General features: G+C 39.3%; 3 protein-coding genes across 3 annotated transcripts; 2 read left to right on the top strand and 1 right to left on the bottom strand.

Moving 5' to 3' along the window:
• Window positions 1-2,725: 2,725 nt before the first annotated feature.
• On the bottom strand, window positions 2,726-5,888 carry LOC109467559 (galactoside 3(4)-L-fucosyltransferase-like). The gene is made up of 2 exons (XM_019765585.1): window positions 5,770-5,888; window positions 2,726-4,513 (listed from the first exon to the last, which is right to left on the bottom strand). Exon 2 carries the CDS (start codon window positions 4,384-4,386, stop codon window positions 3,058-3,060), a length of 1,329 nt encoding a protein of 442 aa, XP_019621144.1. The 5' UTR covers window positions 4,387-4,513; window positions 5,770-5,888; the 3' UTR covers window positions 2,726-3,057.
• Window positions 5,889-5,965: 77 nt separating this feature from the next.
• LOC109467558 (glycoprotein 3-alpha-L-fucosyltransferase A-like) lies at window positions 5,966-8,414 on the top strand. The gene is made up of 2 exons (XM_019765584.1): window positions 5,966-6,214; window positions 6,646-8,414. The coding sequence occupies exon 2, from the start codon at window positions 6,797-6,799 to the stop codon at window positions 8,126-8,128; it is 1,332 nt and encodes a 443-aa protein (XP_019621143.1). The 5' UTR covers window positions 5,966-6,214; window positions 6,646-6,796; the 3' UTR covers window positions 8,129-8,414.
• Window positions 8,415-9,874: 1,460 nt separating this feature from the next.
• Window positions 9,875-15,004, top strand: LOC109467539 (ficolin-2-like). Its single transcript, XM_019765561.1, has 5 exons — window positions 9,875-10,039; window positions 10,874-10,978; window positions 12,248-12,358; window positions 13,430-13,772; window positions 14,707-15,004. The coding sequence occupies exons 1-5, from the start codon at window positions 9,913-9,915 to the stop codon at window positions 15,002-15,004; spliced, it is 984 nt and encodes a 327-aa protein (XP_019621120.1). The 5' UTR covers window positions 9,875-9,912.
• Window positions 15,005-15,539: the final 535 nt, after the last annotated feature.

The following is a 15,539-nucleotide window of genomic DNA, read 5'->3' as shown; positions in this document are numbered from 1 at the left end:
TTTCTTCCTAGTTGTTACAGTTACTCCATCTTTCAATGCAGTGGTATCATTAAAAGTTCAAAATTCATTGTTTAAATTTTGAACCAGCCTGGTTTGTTGAGTTCATGGCTCCTATCATACCATTTTGGGCCATAATAGGATGCCTAGGCCTGTTTTTATTTTTATTTTTTTTTCGCCCGCCCGCTCCATTATTTTTCTAGAAAAATCCGTTAACCAAGAAATTAAATTGGTGTGGCCTAACATAGGATAAATTTTGGGTTTACTTTTCAAGCATTATAGTCAGATTGTTTCACATTATTATTTTCAATCATTTACATACACAACTATATATATTAATTAATATGTATAAAGCTGTACAGGTACCCAAGATTTCTTTTCTTATAAAAACCCAAGAGCAATTCATGTCAAATGACGTAAAGATATGTAAATTATGGAAAAAGGGAAAAGTGCATGTATAGTTTATATGGCATGTTACTAGCTACATGTAGTAATATACATGATGTATGAGGTTCATTTCGTTGACGTAATTTCTTGAATTACATTGTATGTATGAAATTATTAATCTAAATGTGGTATAGGTTAGATATTATTGAGGTGAAGCATGATGCTTTTTTTCTAATGGCTGATAATGCACTACTACAGCAGCTTTCCTATATAAGGCCACAGCAAGTAATTTTTATGGATGACATCAGCGCGCACATTATAATTTTTGCCCGATTTGGAATAAAAAACAAGAATTTTTTTTTACCCTCTGACATGCTGGAAATAGGCAAAGATGTCTGTTGCCATGCCGGAAGGTGGATGGCAGATAAATAGGAAGAGACCATGATTGTCTTTTACTTTGATGCAGTGATGTATTTTATTCCTTTTATATGTTCCCACTGAATCAAACACATTGTACAATGAATGAAAACTTTTACTTTTCAAAGTTGTTACAGTGACAAATGGATGTTGTGATCGTTGATAGTAAACTAAGCACAATATAGGTATCATTTCTTCTCATATCATTCAAGGTTTGTGATGTCAAAATTTAAAAACGTAATCTTGTTTTTTTGGCCCGCCTTGCTTTTTTTTATCACCCTATCGCATTAGGTTTTGAGGATGTCATCCATAAAATTTACTTACTACATGGCCTAATCCTAAGGGTTCTCGACACAGATGTTTAGTGCCTGCAGCTTGTAGTATGTGCCAAAGTTAATAGTGCAGTAGAACTAAGGTTAGTGCAAATTTCTTATGTACATGCAAATTTCTTTGCAAAATTCTATCTAATATCTTTTAGATGCTCAATGCTGGTGGAAATCTTAGTATGGTGCAAGGTGATTATGATGCAATGTTTAGTAAAAGTGTTGACATTCGGTGTGCTTATGGTGCAATCTTAGTGCAAATCTTAGAAGTACAACCTAAATGTGCATATGATGCCATAGTATTGAAAATTTCTTCCTTGCCATTGCAACATGCTTATAATGCCATTATATTTGTTCAATTACATATTTATAATGCACTAAGTCTCAGGATGCCATAATAATTACAGTTTCTTCCTAGGGTGCATATGATGCAATGTTGGTGCAGATCACTTCTTAGTATAGCAGAACTATAATTACTGAAGGCCTTTAGAGTAGCTCAGAATATTCACATTCTTCTATTTGCAGAATAAGAATAGTTGTGTATGATATAAAACATCCACTATATGACATTGGGCAGACTTGAGCAATGGAATTCTTAAGGTAGTAGAACAGAAGATTGTTTTCGTAATAATTAATGTCATGATAATTAATTTTACATGCTATCACTGATGCAGTTGTAAGAACGTTAACCATTTAATACGTGTATAAGAATTTTTCATTTGATTTAACAATTCAAACATGCGAAATGAGTTTTTAATGTTCATGTTGAATTTTATGTTTTTTTATCCTTGTTCAACAGTAGACGATTGTAGCCAATTTTTATTAGTTTTTACTGTCCATTTGACAAGGCTTAAATATATATGTGCAAAGCCCGATTCGAATTGACGTTTACTAGTCATTGTACAGAAAACATGACAATATGTATCCAGGTAAACAAAAATTGTTTTCAGAAAGTGTATTATATTCAAACAGCTACTACTGTAATAGCTTGTGAAGTTATTGAACATACTTCTTCGAAAGAACAAAGCTTTGAAAATAGCTTGTACATTTGCGTAAAAAAGTTATCTTAATGCTTATTTTATGTGTTATAGGAACTTTTATTTATTTGTCAGTTGAGAGGAACGGTGAGTACATGTACGTACAGTCATGTATCTATATATTAACAGACGTAAAACTTGTAACGTTAGGGCCATTACAAGGTAAATAAAAAGGCAATATCAATGACTTCTCTATATGAAAGACTTTATTTATTTCATCTGAAAACGACTGGGTAGCCAATTCAGCTAGTAGAAGATACTTTCCACATTTACACAGGACAAGACATGATTACATTTAGTCAAGCAACAAAAGGTGGACAACAGTGGAATAGAGTCCAATGCGTCAAAACAAAAGCATGTCCTACTTCCAGGGTCCTCATCACTTTCACACCTACAAAACTGTAATGTTTTTGATGTAGTTCAAAACTTCATTTACTGTACGGGTAGATTCTCGTAATTGATAGATCAGCACCTTGTCTTGTTTGTATTTATCTTGGTTTTATCCCCATGTAATTATGCATGTATCTTGTCAATGTGTTTTACACTCGTTGTATGTTTTGAGTAGAAGGTGTTATATAAGCAACTTGTGCTTTTCGCCCAATAGAAAAATATGTGAATGTATTAAAAGAAATGTCCATAGAAAAGTCGCCATAACGTTAATGTCAGAACAAACATGTCAGTAAATTTAACCGGTATGTTTGCGTATTATACCAACCTACATGTATGTAATTATAATTAAATTATTTACCAATAATTATATACCAATCTATATATTACAGGCCTAGCACCAAGCATGGTATGATCTCACTTTGGAATAAATTCTATATGAATTAACCTTTTGGCTAGTAAGTAATGCATAGGGAAAAGGTGTGTTACACTAATAGTGTGTATACATATTAGTCTGTATATGTAGTAATTTTAAAGTGGTTGTCAACAAACCGAAGTTCTTGATATTTCACATTTTCTGCGGGATCACACATTGAAAGATTCTCGCCTTCAAACCACGTTCTCAAGTCTGTGTAAACTTTCCTTTTAGTTGGGCACCTCTCAAGAAGCTCTCTACACAGATTGCACCATACACCTTCATCCAAGGGCATGTTCTTAGGAGGAGGAATAGTCTTCCACTTAAAGTAGGCGTTGTATCTATCTTTATCGTCAGCAAGCATCTTTAAGTAATCTGCTAGTTCCTTGGGTGACTTGAAGTCGTCCACGTGAATGTAGGAGTGAGGTGGTGCTAGTCTCTCGTAGTCAGATCTGTTGGCTCCCAGAACAACTGGAACAACGTCGTTTGCCAGGCCATTCCTCCAGAACTTCTCTGTAAGGTACTCTTTACACTTCATGTTCTCAAAGGCGATATAGAACTTGTACTGCCTGATGACTTTAGGCATGCATTTGACGTGCCATTTCGCACAGACGTCGTTTGTTCCACATCTGCCATAGACATCGATGTGCATGTGTTTGACGAGTTCGGTAGCATAAGCGATGCGGTTGGCTTGAGTGTTGCACTTACTGATGAACCAGACCGCCAGTTTCTTCTTCCCTGCTGTGTAGTCCTTGTTGGGATCGACTCCTTCGTCTTTGACTCTCTGGTAGGTCTTATACAACGATCCCCATATCCCTGAGGAGTCTGAATCAGCCCTGTAGCTGATGGTCCAGTTAAACACACTCCTGTATGTTTCAAAGTTTATAGACCGGTAATTTGGACACTCGGTGTGGAACCAGACCCAATGCTGGTGAGGATAGCGAACTGTAGGCATCGCAGAGGAGTTATAGTCCTTAGACAAGTTGCTCACTCCGAAGAAGACAGCATCGGCCTCACCAATTTCCTCTCGGTATTTGGAAAACATGCAATTCGGCCTACTTGGACACATTGCCCGTCTCCCTCTCGGTAGCATTTTGCTCAAACGGTTGTCCCAAAGCTCTGTCCAAAAGACAATCTTAACATGTTCCCGTTTGGCTAATGTCTTTTCAGTAGGTGGGTCGTACCATACAGAATAAAACTTTGATAAAGGATTGACAAGAGGGTCATCTTTGGGATCGCTGCGACAGTTTGGAAGTGCCTGTCCAGGATTCGGAGGGACTGTTACAGTATTACTTTTTGTGCAGTCACAGTCAACCTTCAGATCTCTTTTAACCCGTAAAAACTTTTTGTCTGCAAAGTGGACCAGATATATTAAGAGTATAACAAAAGACAACTTGAACAAATATTTAGCTGATAACCACATTTTGGGTGGTGGTTCTGATACTGAGTGGTGTGAAGATTGCCCCGGTACTTTTATACGGTCCAAGATCTTGATTTTTTTTTCTCTTGAAGAGGTTGTCACCAATGTTCGGCTATAAGTTTGCCCCAAGCTGTGTGTGAAAAAAATGAAATAGAATTAAGATATGTTAGGGTTAAATCATCAGTTTTTTATTGCCAAACCGTAAAAATTTAAACAAATGCAGTTGAAATGTATCTACACACACTCGTGCATTATTTACTGGTATTCTTGCCAATAGTTTTCATAGTTTAAAAGCTTAAAATGGTATTTGGTACAAATTTAGTACAACGTCCAAATACATCGAGTTGCCTTTTTTACATATAATGTACCTCGGAAAGAAAACTCAAATCCAAGCTTGTAGGTACCTCCCTATGGTACAAATTATGTATGACATTCCTAAAATAGTTTCACTAAGTTGGTAGAGTATAGGATATAGGGGTTGTCTTTTACACAACCAAGTTATTCCTATCTTGCTTACGTTTCGGTGTCTATCAGACACCTTCTTCAGAGCTTCCGACCCCGTGTTTGGGGGTTGCGTTCTCGCCACAGAAGTGCCACTTACACCGGCCACATATAGCGGCGAGAAGCAGAACTCCAGTCGGATGCTCTGAAGGAGGTGTCTGGTAGACACCGGAGCGTAAGTTAGAAAGGAATAGTTTGGTTGTGTAAAAGAAAACCCCTATATGTTGTGCATGACATTTTCATATTAGTCACGTCTCAATTGAGCTACAGACAACTACATTTTGTAAATACGCCATCACATCACTGACCCTAATGTAGGGACGAGCTGTAACAATGAAATTATAGGAGGTACTTTCGAAATCTGGTTCTACATCTACACAGTACTGGACAATACCCCTCACGGTCTGTAACGTCCAGGGGGTCAATACCCTGACACGACCACCGGTGATGGTGGTGCAAAAACAAAATACTCACAGTATAGCAGAAAGAAAAAGTGAAGCTGTGGTATGTACAAAATAGTCGCCCAGAGGCTAATTAAATATGGCTGTGTGGCGTTGGGATGGCCATAGTACTTGGACACCCCAGCCATGGATGTCTTACATAACAACGTTTAAATTGTGGAAAGTGGAAAACGCAATTGGCCAAAAATCAGTTAATCAAGCAACTGGATATGATTTTGGAAACGGTCAGACGTTCCAGCTACATGTAGTATCCACAGTAGCTTTCGTCAGTGACAATAAATGACGGAAGCTAGTGGATACTAGCTGAAACGTCTGACCGTTTCCAAAATCATATCCAGTTGCTTGAGTAACTGCTTTTTGGCGTATCGCATTACCTGGATATCTAACCTTCATCGATGAAAGCACAATTGATTTGAACCCTTACCTTGAATGACTCCTAGTTATCGATACGTGTTTTCGTTGTAAAGCCAAGTGTTATGACGAATCTGATTCAAAATGGGACTGTAGCAGGTTGTTCGACGAGTTGTACAAGTACGCATTGGCCGCTACTGTAGGTGAAAGGTCAATCTACAATCGACCTAGCAAAACAGGCTGTAAACGTTGTCTGCACACACCGTCCACTGACAAGGGCCTCCGACAACCTTTCCTCAACAAGACAGCTGATTTTTTTTTTGCTACACATCCTAAACTAGTACTGTTACCAACATACCGTCAAATTTGTTAACTCTGTAAACGTGTCGTTTGACAAATGTGTCCAATTATTTTAGGTCGTAATTTCAAACCTCAATCGATCTGACTAGTTTTCTAGAATGGACGCCTTGTTTTTAGAATCCGGAATTTAGAATTACCCAGACGGTCGGTACGGTTAGGTAAGTGACCTCTACATTTACTCTTGATTAACAGATGTTATTGATCACAGGTTGAGTTGGCTTAAAAATTAAAATGTGTTTAAAATAACCTGCACATTTTCATTCACACCTGCGGGGAAAGTAAACATATATTGTTTCAAATATGCTATATTTTTTATCTTGGGTTAAATTTAAGGATACTCCCACTCTGTTAAAAATCACGGCATTCTGCAACTTTTTATGTACTATGTAGAAATATAAGTTAAAGTCTGTAAACTTGTGGTCTTTAACAGACACTACTGACATACTGTACTGAGTATCTATCAGCAGGACTTTTCTTTTGTCACGAAGTAACTAATTATGTACAAACGTGCTTGTTGGAATAAAGTTGGGTTGAAAAATATATTGTTTCAAATATACGATGGTGATCTTAAGTAAATCTCTCATTTCAGGCTTTCATACAGATCTTGTGGCACACACCTAAGCCGGAAGCTTACTTCGTCAAGAGAGAAAGTCTCCAGAACCATGAGACGTTGAACCAACTACTAACAGTGTTAGGGGCATATTCAAACTTCAAACAGGTTTTAACCGTTGCCATACAAAATGTGGCCATCACGAAGATATTTTCTCAAGTTGACTTTGGTGATATTCTTAACATGTCTAGGCGCCATTCTAATGGTCTATTCTACAGACAAAATGGTTTTAAGGTATTCGAGGGATCCAAAGGTTGAATTTGACACCAGTAAAACTGTCCCTCCTAGTCCTGAACAGATGATTCCAACCTGTCGCAGCGATCCCAAAGATGACCCCCTCGTCAATCATTTGTCAAAGTTTTATTCTGTATGGTACGATCCACCTACTGAAAAGACATTGACCAAAAGGGAACAGATAATCATTTTGATTTGGACACAGCTACTTGATGACTCATTAAGAGAGGGGGTACAAAAGGGGAGACGCACAAGGTGTGATCGTATAAGTAATTGTATCTTTTCCAAGTATCGCGAAGACATCCACAAAGCTGATGCTGTCCTCTTCGAAGTATCAAAGTTGCCGGAGGACTATAACTCCTCTGCGATGCCTACAGTTCGCTATCCTCACCAGCATTGGATCTGGTACCGCACAGAGTGTCCGAATTACCGGTCTATAAACTTTGAAACATACAGGAGTGTGTTTAACTGGACCGTCAGCTACAGGGCTGATTCAGACTCCTCAGGGATATGGGGATCGTTGTATAAGACCTACCAGAGAGTCAAAGACGAAGGAGTCGATCCCAACAAGGACTACACAGCAGGGAAGAAGAAGCTGGCGGTCTGGTTCATCAGTAAGTGCAACACTCAAGCCAACCGCATCGCTTATGCTACCGAACTCGTCAAACACATGCACATCGATGTCTATGGCAGATGTGGAACAAACGACGTCTGTGCTAAAAAGAAATTCAAATGCATGAACGACATAATCAGGCAGTACAAGTTCTATATCGCCTTCGAGAACATGAAGTGTAAAGAGTACCTCACAGAGAAGTTCTGGAGGAATGCTCTGGAAAACGATGTCGTTCCAGTTGTTCTGGGAGCCAACAGATCTGACTACGAGAGACTAGCACCACCTCATTCCTACATTCACGTGGACGACTTCAACTCACCCAAGGAACTAGCAGATTACTTAAACCTGCTTGCTCACGATAAAGATAGATACAACGCCTACTTTAAGTGGAAGACTATTCCTCCTCCTAAGAACATGCCCTTGGATGAAGGCCGATGGTGTAATTTGTGTAGAGAGCTTCTTGAGAGGTGCCCAACTAAAAGGAAAGTTTACACAGACTTGAGAACGTGGTGGGAAGGCGAGAACCTTTCCATGTGTGACCCAGTAGAAAATGTGAAATATCAGGAACTGCGATTTGTTAATGATCACTTTGTAGCTGCCAATTTCACGGACTGATATTTTCCGCATATTACAATCATGCTCTTTTTTCTATACATTTATTCACATACGTTGTTCATGTTTTGTATAATAGCTTGAAAGTAAAATGGATACCTTTCGTATTTTGCGATTTCAGGATTATTATCATTATCTACCTGTACTTGCAGAGTTCTTGCAGCCTGGTTCTTGTCATACACACGAACGCACAGATACAAATGCATGGACAAAAAATACACACACACATACATACACAGATACATGTACACACACACACACACACACACACACACACACACACACACACACACACACACACACACACACACACACACACACATAAACAGATAAACATACACATACACTAGTAATGATACACAGACACACACACAATCACACACACACAAACACGCACACACACACACACTGTCGCATCCATTCACAGAACAATTAACAACAAGATTCAACACACGTGGTCTAAGCTACCACGATCCTTTTAAGAATATATTTTGCTGAATCATTGGAATCACTTGTTGTTACAGGTCCGTCACTATGGTACTGATTGACTACACTCTAGAAACATCCCCTAACAAAAGTTTTGATCATTTAGCATGTTTAGAGAACAACGAATGAGGCAGAGAATTCTTATTCAAAACTTTGTTTACCCTTTTGAGCACTTTTGCTTCAACAATGAATAGTAAATAGGGACTAACTTTGCCTAATTACATTTCATTCAATTTGCGTTCCAAGTCAGAAGTAATTTGTTGTATGTACTTTTAACTACCCAATCAGGTTCGTCGTCTACAAATCAAATTACAGTATAATTATCACAGCTCGATAGTCATAATGTAGTTATTGCAGATTTGATCACACGTATGATAATCTAATTAGGGTGCAAATGCGTCAAAGGTACTGCGATTAAACTTTTACTTTAAAGTATGTCAGCTGGTAATGGCCGTGAGAATGGCTGGTAACTTGATTGCCACCTTTAGTTCTGTGTCTCTGGTCTAGAAGCAACTCTTTCATATAATACTTCAAGACTCAAGGACACGGTAGATGCTTCGTTCATGTTGTTTTTCTCCTTTTCAATATTTTCCTAGCCTTTACTAGGCTTCGGGAGACGGCTGGAGAGAGTAGAAGTTGGGCAAATAGAGAGATAACATGCCAGGGGAGTTTGTTTGCTGTGAGACAACATTTTACCGCCCTAATGTTCTCTCCCGGCAGACAAACTCCCCTGGCATGTTATCTCTCTATTTCCCCGATTTGTACTCTTTCCAGCCGCCTCCCGAAGCCTGGTAGAGGCTAACATTTTCCTACTTAGTCTATCTCTCTATTTACGTATATCTGTCTTTGTCATACTTCTCTTCCCTTTTCCCCCGGCTTATCATGTAAACGTTATAGCCTGCTTTGAATGTAGCTCGTATCATCGGCCAGTCTTAAGTTAAGATTCTCTTACGCCATGCTGTTGTTGGGTTAGGGGGGGGGGGGTCGGTAGATAGACGGGATACTTGTACGTGTACGAGTGGATGACAAGAAAATAAGTTTCCAAGCAGATGTAAGACTATTGCTCGTTCTAAGATTTGTAGCATTTGTGTTAGCAACATTTAGTGCGTGGGGGAATGCAAAATTACAAAAGTGTACAACCGAATGTTGTGAGCAAAAGGCGTAAAACATGAGAATGACTTACTTCTTACATCTGCTATAAAATTGTTTAGAAAATGACTCTTCGCTGATTTCAGTTGACTAAATATACAGACAACAACTACAGCACAATACGACTGATTTTGTACAATCTTTTAGTTTCAATGAAAGCCATGATTCGATTGGTCGTGACTTCTGTGATCGTCCTGCTTGTGGCTTCTCCGGCCAATGCCGCACCAGTTTCCAAATTAACGGAATCAAGTTTCCAAAAGAAGATACGATATCTTTCAGGTGAGTACAGACCACAATCACACTGGATTTCAATACTGCAATTCAACCAATGATAGCATATCAATTAGCGGTTTGACCAATGAGAGAGTGGCTGCATGCCCGTAAAATATTTGAATTTCTACGTTTAGACGGGGGTGGACAGGGATAGCCTCACGCACACTGTAACATTTATAGCGCCATTTGACGATGATTTTGAATCTTGCCTTTGGGGTGTTCACATTTCAAAATACAGTCTTTTAGAAATCAATAATATAACGACAACGTGCATTGCATTGAAATAGACTGGACTAGATGATCACGAATGAGAACATGGGGTGGCCAATCAAATGCTTGTATGTATTAGGCAAGTAATTTTTATGGATGGCTGATTTAGGAGAGAAAAAAAGAACTTTTGTTGCCTTCTGACATGCCGAAATCAAATATGGGCAAAGATGTCTGCTGCCATGCCAGAAGGTGGATGGCAGATAACTATAAAGAGAGGAGACAAGAAAAGGCTTTGATTTATAATGTTTGTTTCTTATATTGATGCAGTGATATGTGATGCTGGCTGTGTATATGTGATGTTCCTACTGAATCAAAACCATCTGTACAATGATTGAGTACAAAATTTTCAAATGTAGGAACTTTGTTTTATTTTGGCCTGCCTTGTTTTTTTTCGCCCGCTCGCATTAGATTTGGAGTCTGCGGAGGATGTCATCTATAAAATTTACTTGCTGTGGCCTAACGCGTTGTTAACCAATCCCGGATATACCAACTGCGTTAAAGACCACTAATTATAAAGAACATCATGGTATATATGAGAGATTAATTTTTCTTCTCTGTTTTGTGAGGTAGCAAGAGTTATGAAGGATATGGCGATCCTTAGAGACATATACGACGACCTTACGACTATCGGCAAACGGACGAAAGATTTCGAGAGGAACATGGCAGCCCTTTCCGGTATGTGTAAACATATGGTCATACTTCTAAGACCCTCAATGAACGTATAAATGTGCGTAACAACAATTTTTTTTAAAAACTCAAGACATCTTTTATTGACAAACGAAATATTCAATCAAATGATACACATTTACATATGGCAAACAATGTTTACATTAAACCTCTAAAGGGGCATTCATTTTCAAATAATAATATAATATTTCCATTGTATGTACCATACTTGTACTTGCAAATTGTACAATTTCCAAGTAATATCAATACATTAATGAAATTTTACAATTTCGTGAATTTTGTAACCGAGAATAATATCATGTAGAGATAAAGATGATATGTTTCCACATTTGACACAGTAAAGTTTTTCTACTTCTCACCAATTGAGTTTTTACAATGTCACAATGATAAAAAAAAGTGTTCAACATAAGCCACAGAGTTACAAAACAACATTTGTCGTTCTCTGAGATCCATTGTTTACTACGGTGTTTTAACCCTAGTCGTGTAGATATTATGTAACAAAAAAGTTTAAACAAAAAGATTATTTCGGGTTTTGAAGAATGGTTCACATATGGCAATTTTTTTTTGCATTAGAAAATTGCATTTTTTACATTAAAACTCTAATTGCTTAATGATTTTAAATAAATGTAAACCTAGTATGGTGCATTTAAATGCGTCAGTTAACGTTTTTACAATTATATGTCTTTACTATATTGGTTGGTTTATTATTACTATACGTCAATGTTGCTTAAATTATTAATGAATATTTGTTAAAATTCTATTATATCACATTGTCCTTAAGTAAATTTTGATTTAATCTAGATTGCAAGAACAAAATTTATCACGGTGAACTCTTTTATATTGATATTTACCTCCGGGGGAGGAGACATCCTTCCGCGGAAGGGTTTTGTGAGAGATTTAGATTTTCATGTTCGCAGCTGTTTCTCGCGTTTGGGTGGACGGATTCCTTTGAGACTCGGTATATGTTTTGCTATTGGGCTGCAGATAATGCACGTTCTTTTGTTTTTATTGTATATGTTTTTTCGGGCGTGAAAATGGTGCCTTTTGGTGGCCCCAAAACACCCCTTTGAGCGTGACAGTGGTCGCGACCGTTGACCTTTGGCGTGTTTAAGCTATTGTCGGTCTGGTCCACGTATATGACCCCTCACACAGAGGGGTGTCCGGTCTCGATAAATTCTTTGTTTAAAACCTTATGAAAAATATACAATGAAAATCCCGGAGGTATAAAATCTCATATTTTACTTGTTGTTTCTGTAGTGAATGTGACCTCACTGGGCGAGTTCTATCATAACTTCCAACCGACACCCCCGCAAAAACCTACTAGCGCTACCGGGAACGCTGGAAATGTGGCTCTGGGAGACATCCGTGGTAATATATTCACACAATAATTCATTGTATTCAACACAAAATCTACTGTTATTATGTTTACCAAAGAAAAATGTCTTGTTTTTGCTCTGTTTCTTCTTCCTCTTTTTCTCCAAACGGTAACCTCTGACCTGGTCAATGACCTGAACCAGACAGTCTCTCACCATGGCAACTGGTGTTGAGTTACATCATGTTGCAATTTTATAGTAGGAGGGATTTAGACTTCTATGAAGAAGACCATTTGCGGTGGTAAACATTATGCACTTGCTTTGCAAATGTTACCTTTCTAGGTAATTGTGATTTAACTGAAATTGGCAAAGAGTAACACCGTTTTCTCCAAGTTTACACTTGATAGCAAAATAGAATTTATGGCAGTAGAGCAAAAGATATTCACGTGTAAAGGTAGTAGCAGTAGTTGTATCTCGGTACTTTTGAAATTTGTATTTTTTTCTATAGTTTGTGCTAAATAAATCTGCATTTCTCCTCTGGTCTCTCAGTAAGGCCACACCAACTAAATTTTATGGATGACGTCCGCGCGCGCATTGATTTTGGCCTGTTCCTAGAAAAAAAAACAACAAGAAATTCTGCTTCCTGTAACTATGACCAAAGGGTCACTACAGTGAATCAAATCGTCAGATTGACGTGAAACCCGTAACGCGAAAACAGGACAGGACGACATCTGCTGTTCCACCTGATTTATTGCTATTTTGATGATGAATAAAAGACTTCTTGCTTGTTACACTGTGTCACCTCATTCAATTTGTGTCCTAACATTTGTCATCTCTTAGTATATTTCTAATCTAGGCATCTTGTTTTTAGGGCCTTTCTTGTTTTTTTCGCCCTCTCGCATTAGATTTAGGGTCTCCAAAGGACGTCATCCATAAAATTTACTTGGTGTGGCCTAACTGACGAAAGCTAGTGGATGCTAGCTTAAACGTCTGACCGTTTCTAAAATCATATCCAGTTGCTTGAGTAACTGCATTTTGGCGTACCTTTTTCTATATTCATTTAAAACTTAGAGGGTCGTTATTCTTTTATTCGTCTCCTTTACGAAACGTTTGATTTCTTGTTTAGATTGTACAGACGTGTTGGCCAGTGGTCACACCCGAAGCGGAGTGTACTCTGTGACCCTGGCGTCGTTAGAGTCACCAACTCAACTCTACTGCCGCATGGAGGGAGGGCAGGCTTGGAACATCATACAGAGACGGGCAGACAGTAGCGTCGACTTCAACCGCAACTGGGAGGACTACAAGAACGGCTTCGGTGACCTAGAGGGAAGCTTCTGGCTCGGCAACGACAACATTCACCTGCTCACCAACCAAGGTCGCTACCGGCTCCAAGTGCGCCTGGAGAGGTTTAACGGACAGTCTGCCCGAGCGGACTACAACTTCTTCCGCATCAAAGACGAGGAAAACAGGTATCAGTTTTTTTTCTTTTGTAACATTCATTTAAAGAAATAGAACATAAAAGAATTTGACAATCCCACAGAATTCGTACATACATGTTCTTACGTGTGGCAGACTACAAAGAATGTTCGGATCAAGCATTATCTAGGAGAATAATGTATTGTAGAAATGTGGTCTGTTGTTCATCGAAACACTCTTGAAAATAGCGTATTTTGCAGTGATTTAAGTATTTGTTCTTTTCAAGCTTTTTTTTTTACTTTACAGTACATTATGTCCAGCCACTAGGCGAAAAAATCATTCCAATAACCAGTGCTAGTGACGTTAGAACATTCTACGAACCAGTTGATTTATGGTTTGTTTAAAGGTAAAAACTTTTAACACGAAAAGTTCTTTCACCTTGAGCTTTCGATCAGTCACTCTGGTCTTCCTCAGTAGACTGACCCAGTGAAGCTTGTCACGTGGCTTCTTTGAAGTGTGACGTCAACACTGGGTCAAAGGTACATGTATCTGGTAAACGATGTCACACTTCATTGAACCGCGACGGGGGCTGACATCGTCTACCCAGATACATTTGACCCAGTGTTGACCAGTCACTCTGGTCTTCCTCAGTAGACTGACCCAGTGAAGCTTGTCACGTGGCTTCTTTGAAGTATGGCGTCAACACTGGGTCAAAGGTATCTGGTAAACGATGTCACCCTTCATTGAACCGCGACGGGGGCCGACATGGTCTACCAGATACCTTTGACCCAGTGTTGACGTCACATTTCAAAGAAACCACGTGACAAGCCTCACTGGGTCAGTCTACTGAGGAAGACCAGAGTGACTGGTCGAAAGCTCTAGATGAGAGAACTTTTTGTGTTGGATCTAAAGTTTTAACTCAAACATGTAACTACCAACACGGATGAACTTTCATGATTTAGCATTTGTTTGTTTGTTGTTGAACAGGTATCAGTTGCTACTTGGGGATTTCACGGGCGGGGGCGGTGGAGACTGCCTGTATTACCACGACTTCCAGTACTTTTCCACGTCCGATCAGGACAACGACGAGATATCGTACGGGAGCTGTGCGGTGTTCTTGCGGGCAGGTTGGTGGTTTAAAGACTGCGGCCAATGTAATCCGAACGGCGTGTATCATAACAGTGCTATAAGAGCTTCTGGCGCTGCCACGTGGAACCCGTGGACCTACTACATGGAGAGTCTGAGGTTGATAGAGTTTGGGCTGCTCCGTGTGTCCATGGCGTGAGTTGAGGCTGGGTACCCTGGATGTCAAACTCGTTTCGGGCCGCTAGCAATTTCCTTCGGCAGCCAAGAGCCCTTCGCCAGCGGGTCTAAATTACCGCTACGGGGAGACTAGCCCGGGGGAGTTTGGCTGGCCTAGGGCCGGACAAACCCCTCGGGCTCAACGTCCCCCCGATAGTCGGGGGAAGGGCTCTTGCTGCCGAAGAAAACGGCTAGCGGCCCGATACTAGTTTGCCAACCAGGGTACTAGAGGCTGTGTGGATCAGTACTAGTGATGTGTTGTCAGTTTTTCTCGACGAGTAAGGCCAGTAAGCGACCTTTCTCTTCTATTGACTAAAACTTCTGAGTAAAGAGACTCTTTTTACACAAAAGTGTTTTATTCACAGCCGACGTTTCGGTGACCATCTTTCTCCTTCCTCAGGGCAATTCTGACTGGTTCACATTGCACTGCATTAAACACATGTGTCGCTTCTATAGATACAGTCCCAAACGTGAAAAATTTACATATTTACATATATCCGTTGTTACAGGCGGAACTG

The sequence above is a fragment of the Branchiostoma belcheri genome, unplaced genomic scaffold, assembly GCF_001625305.1.
Source record: "Branchiostoma belcheri isolate BF01 breed outbred unplaced genomic scaffold, Haploidv18h27 scaffold181, whole genome shotgun sequence".
In the NCBI taxonomy this organism is placed as follows: Eukaryota; Metazoa; Chordata; class Leptocardii; order Amphioxiformes; family Branchiostomatidae; genus Branchiostoma; species Branchiostoma belcheri.
Note: the sequence above shows the minus strand (reverse complement) of the source record. Positions and strands in the feature narration are given on the sequence as shown.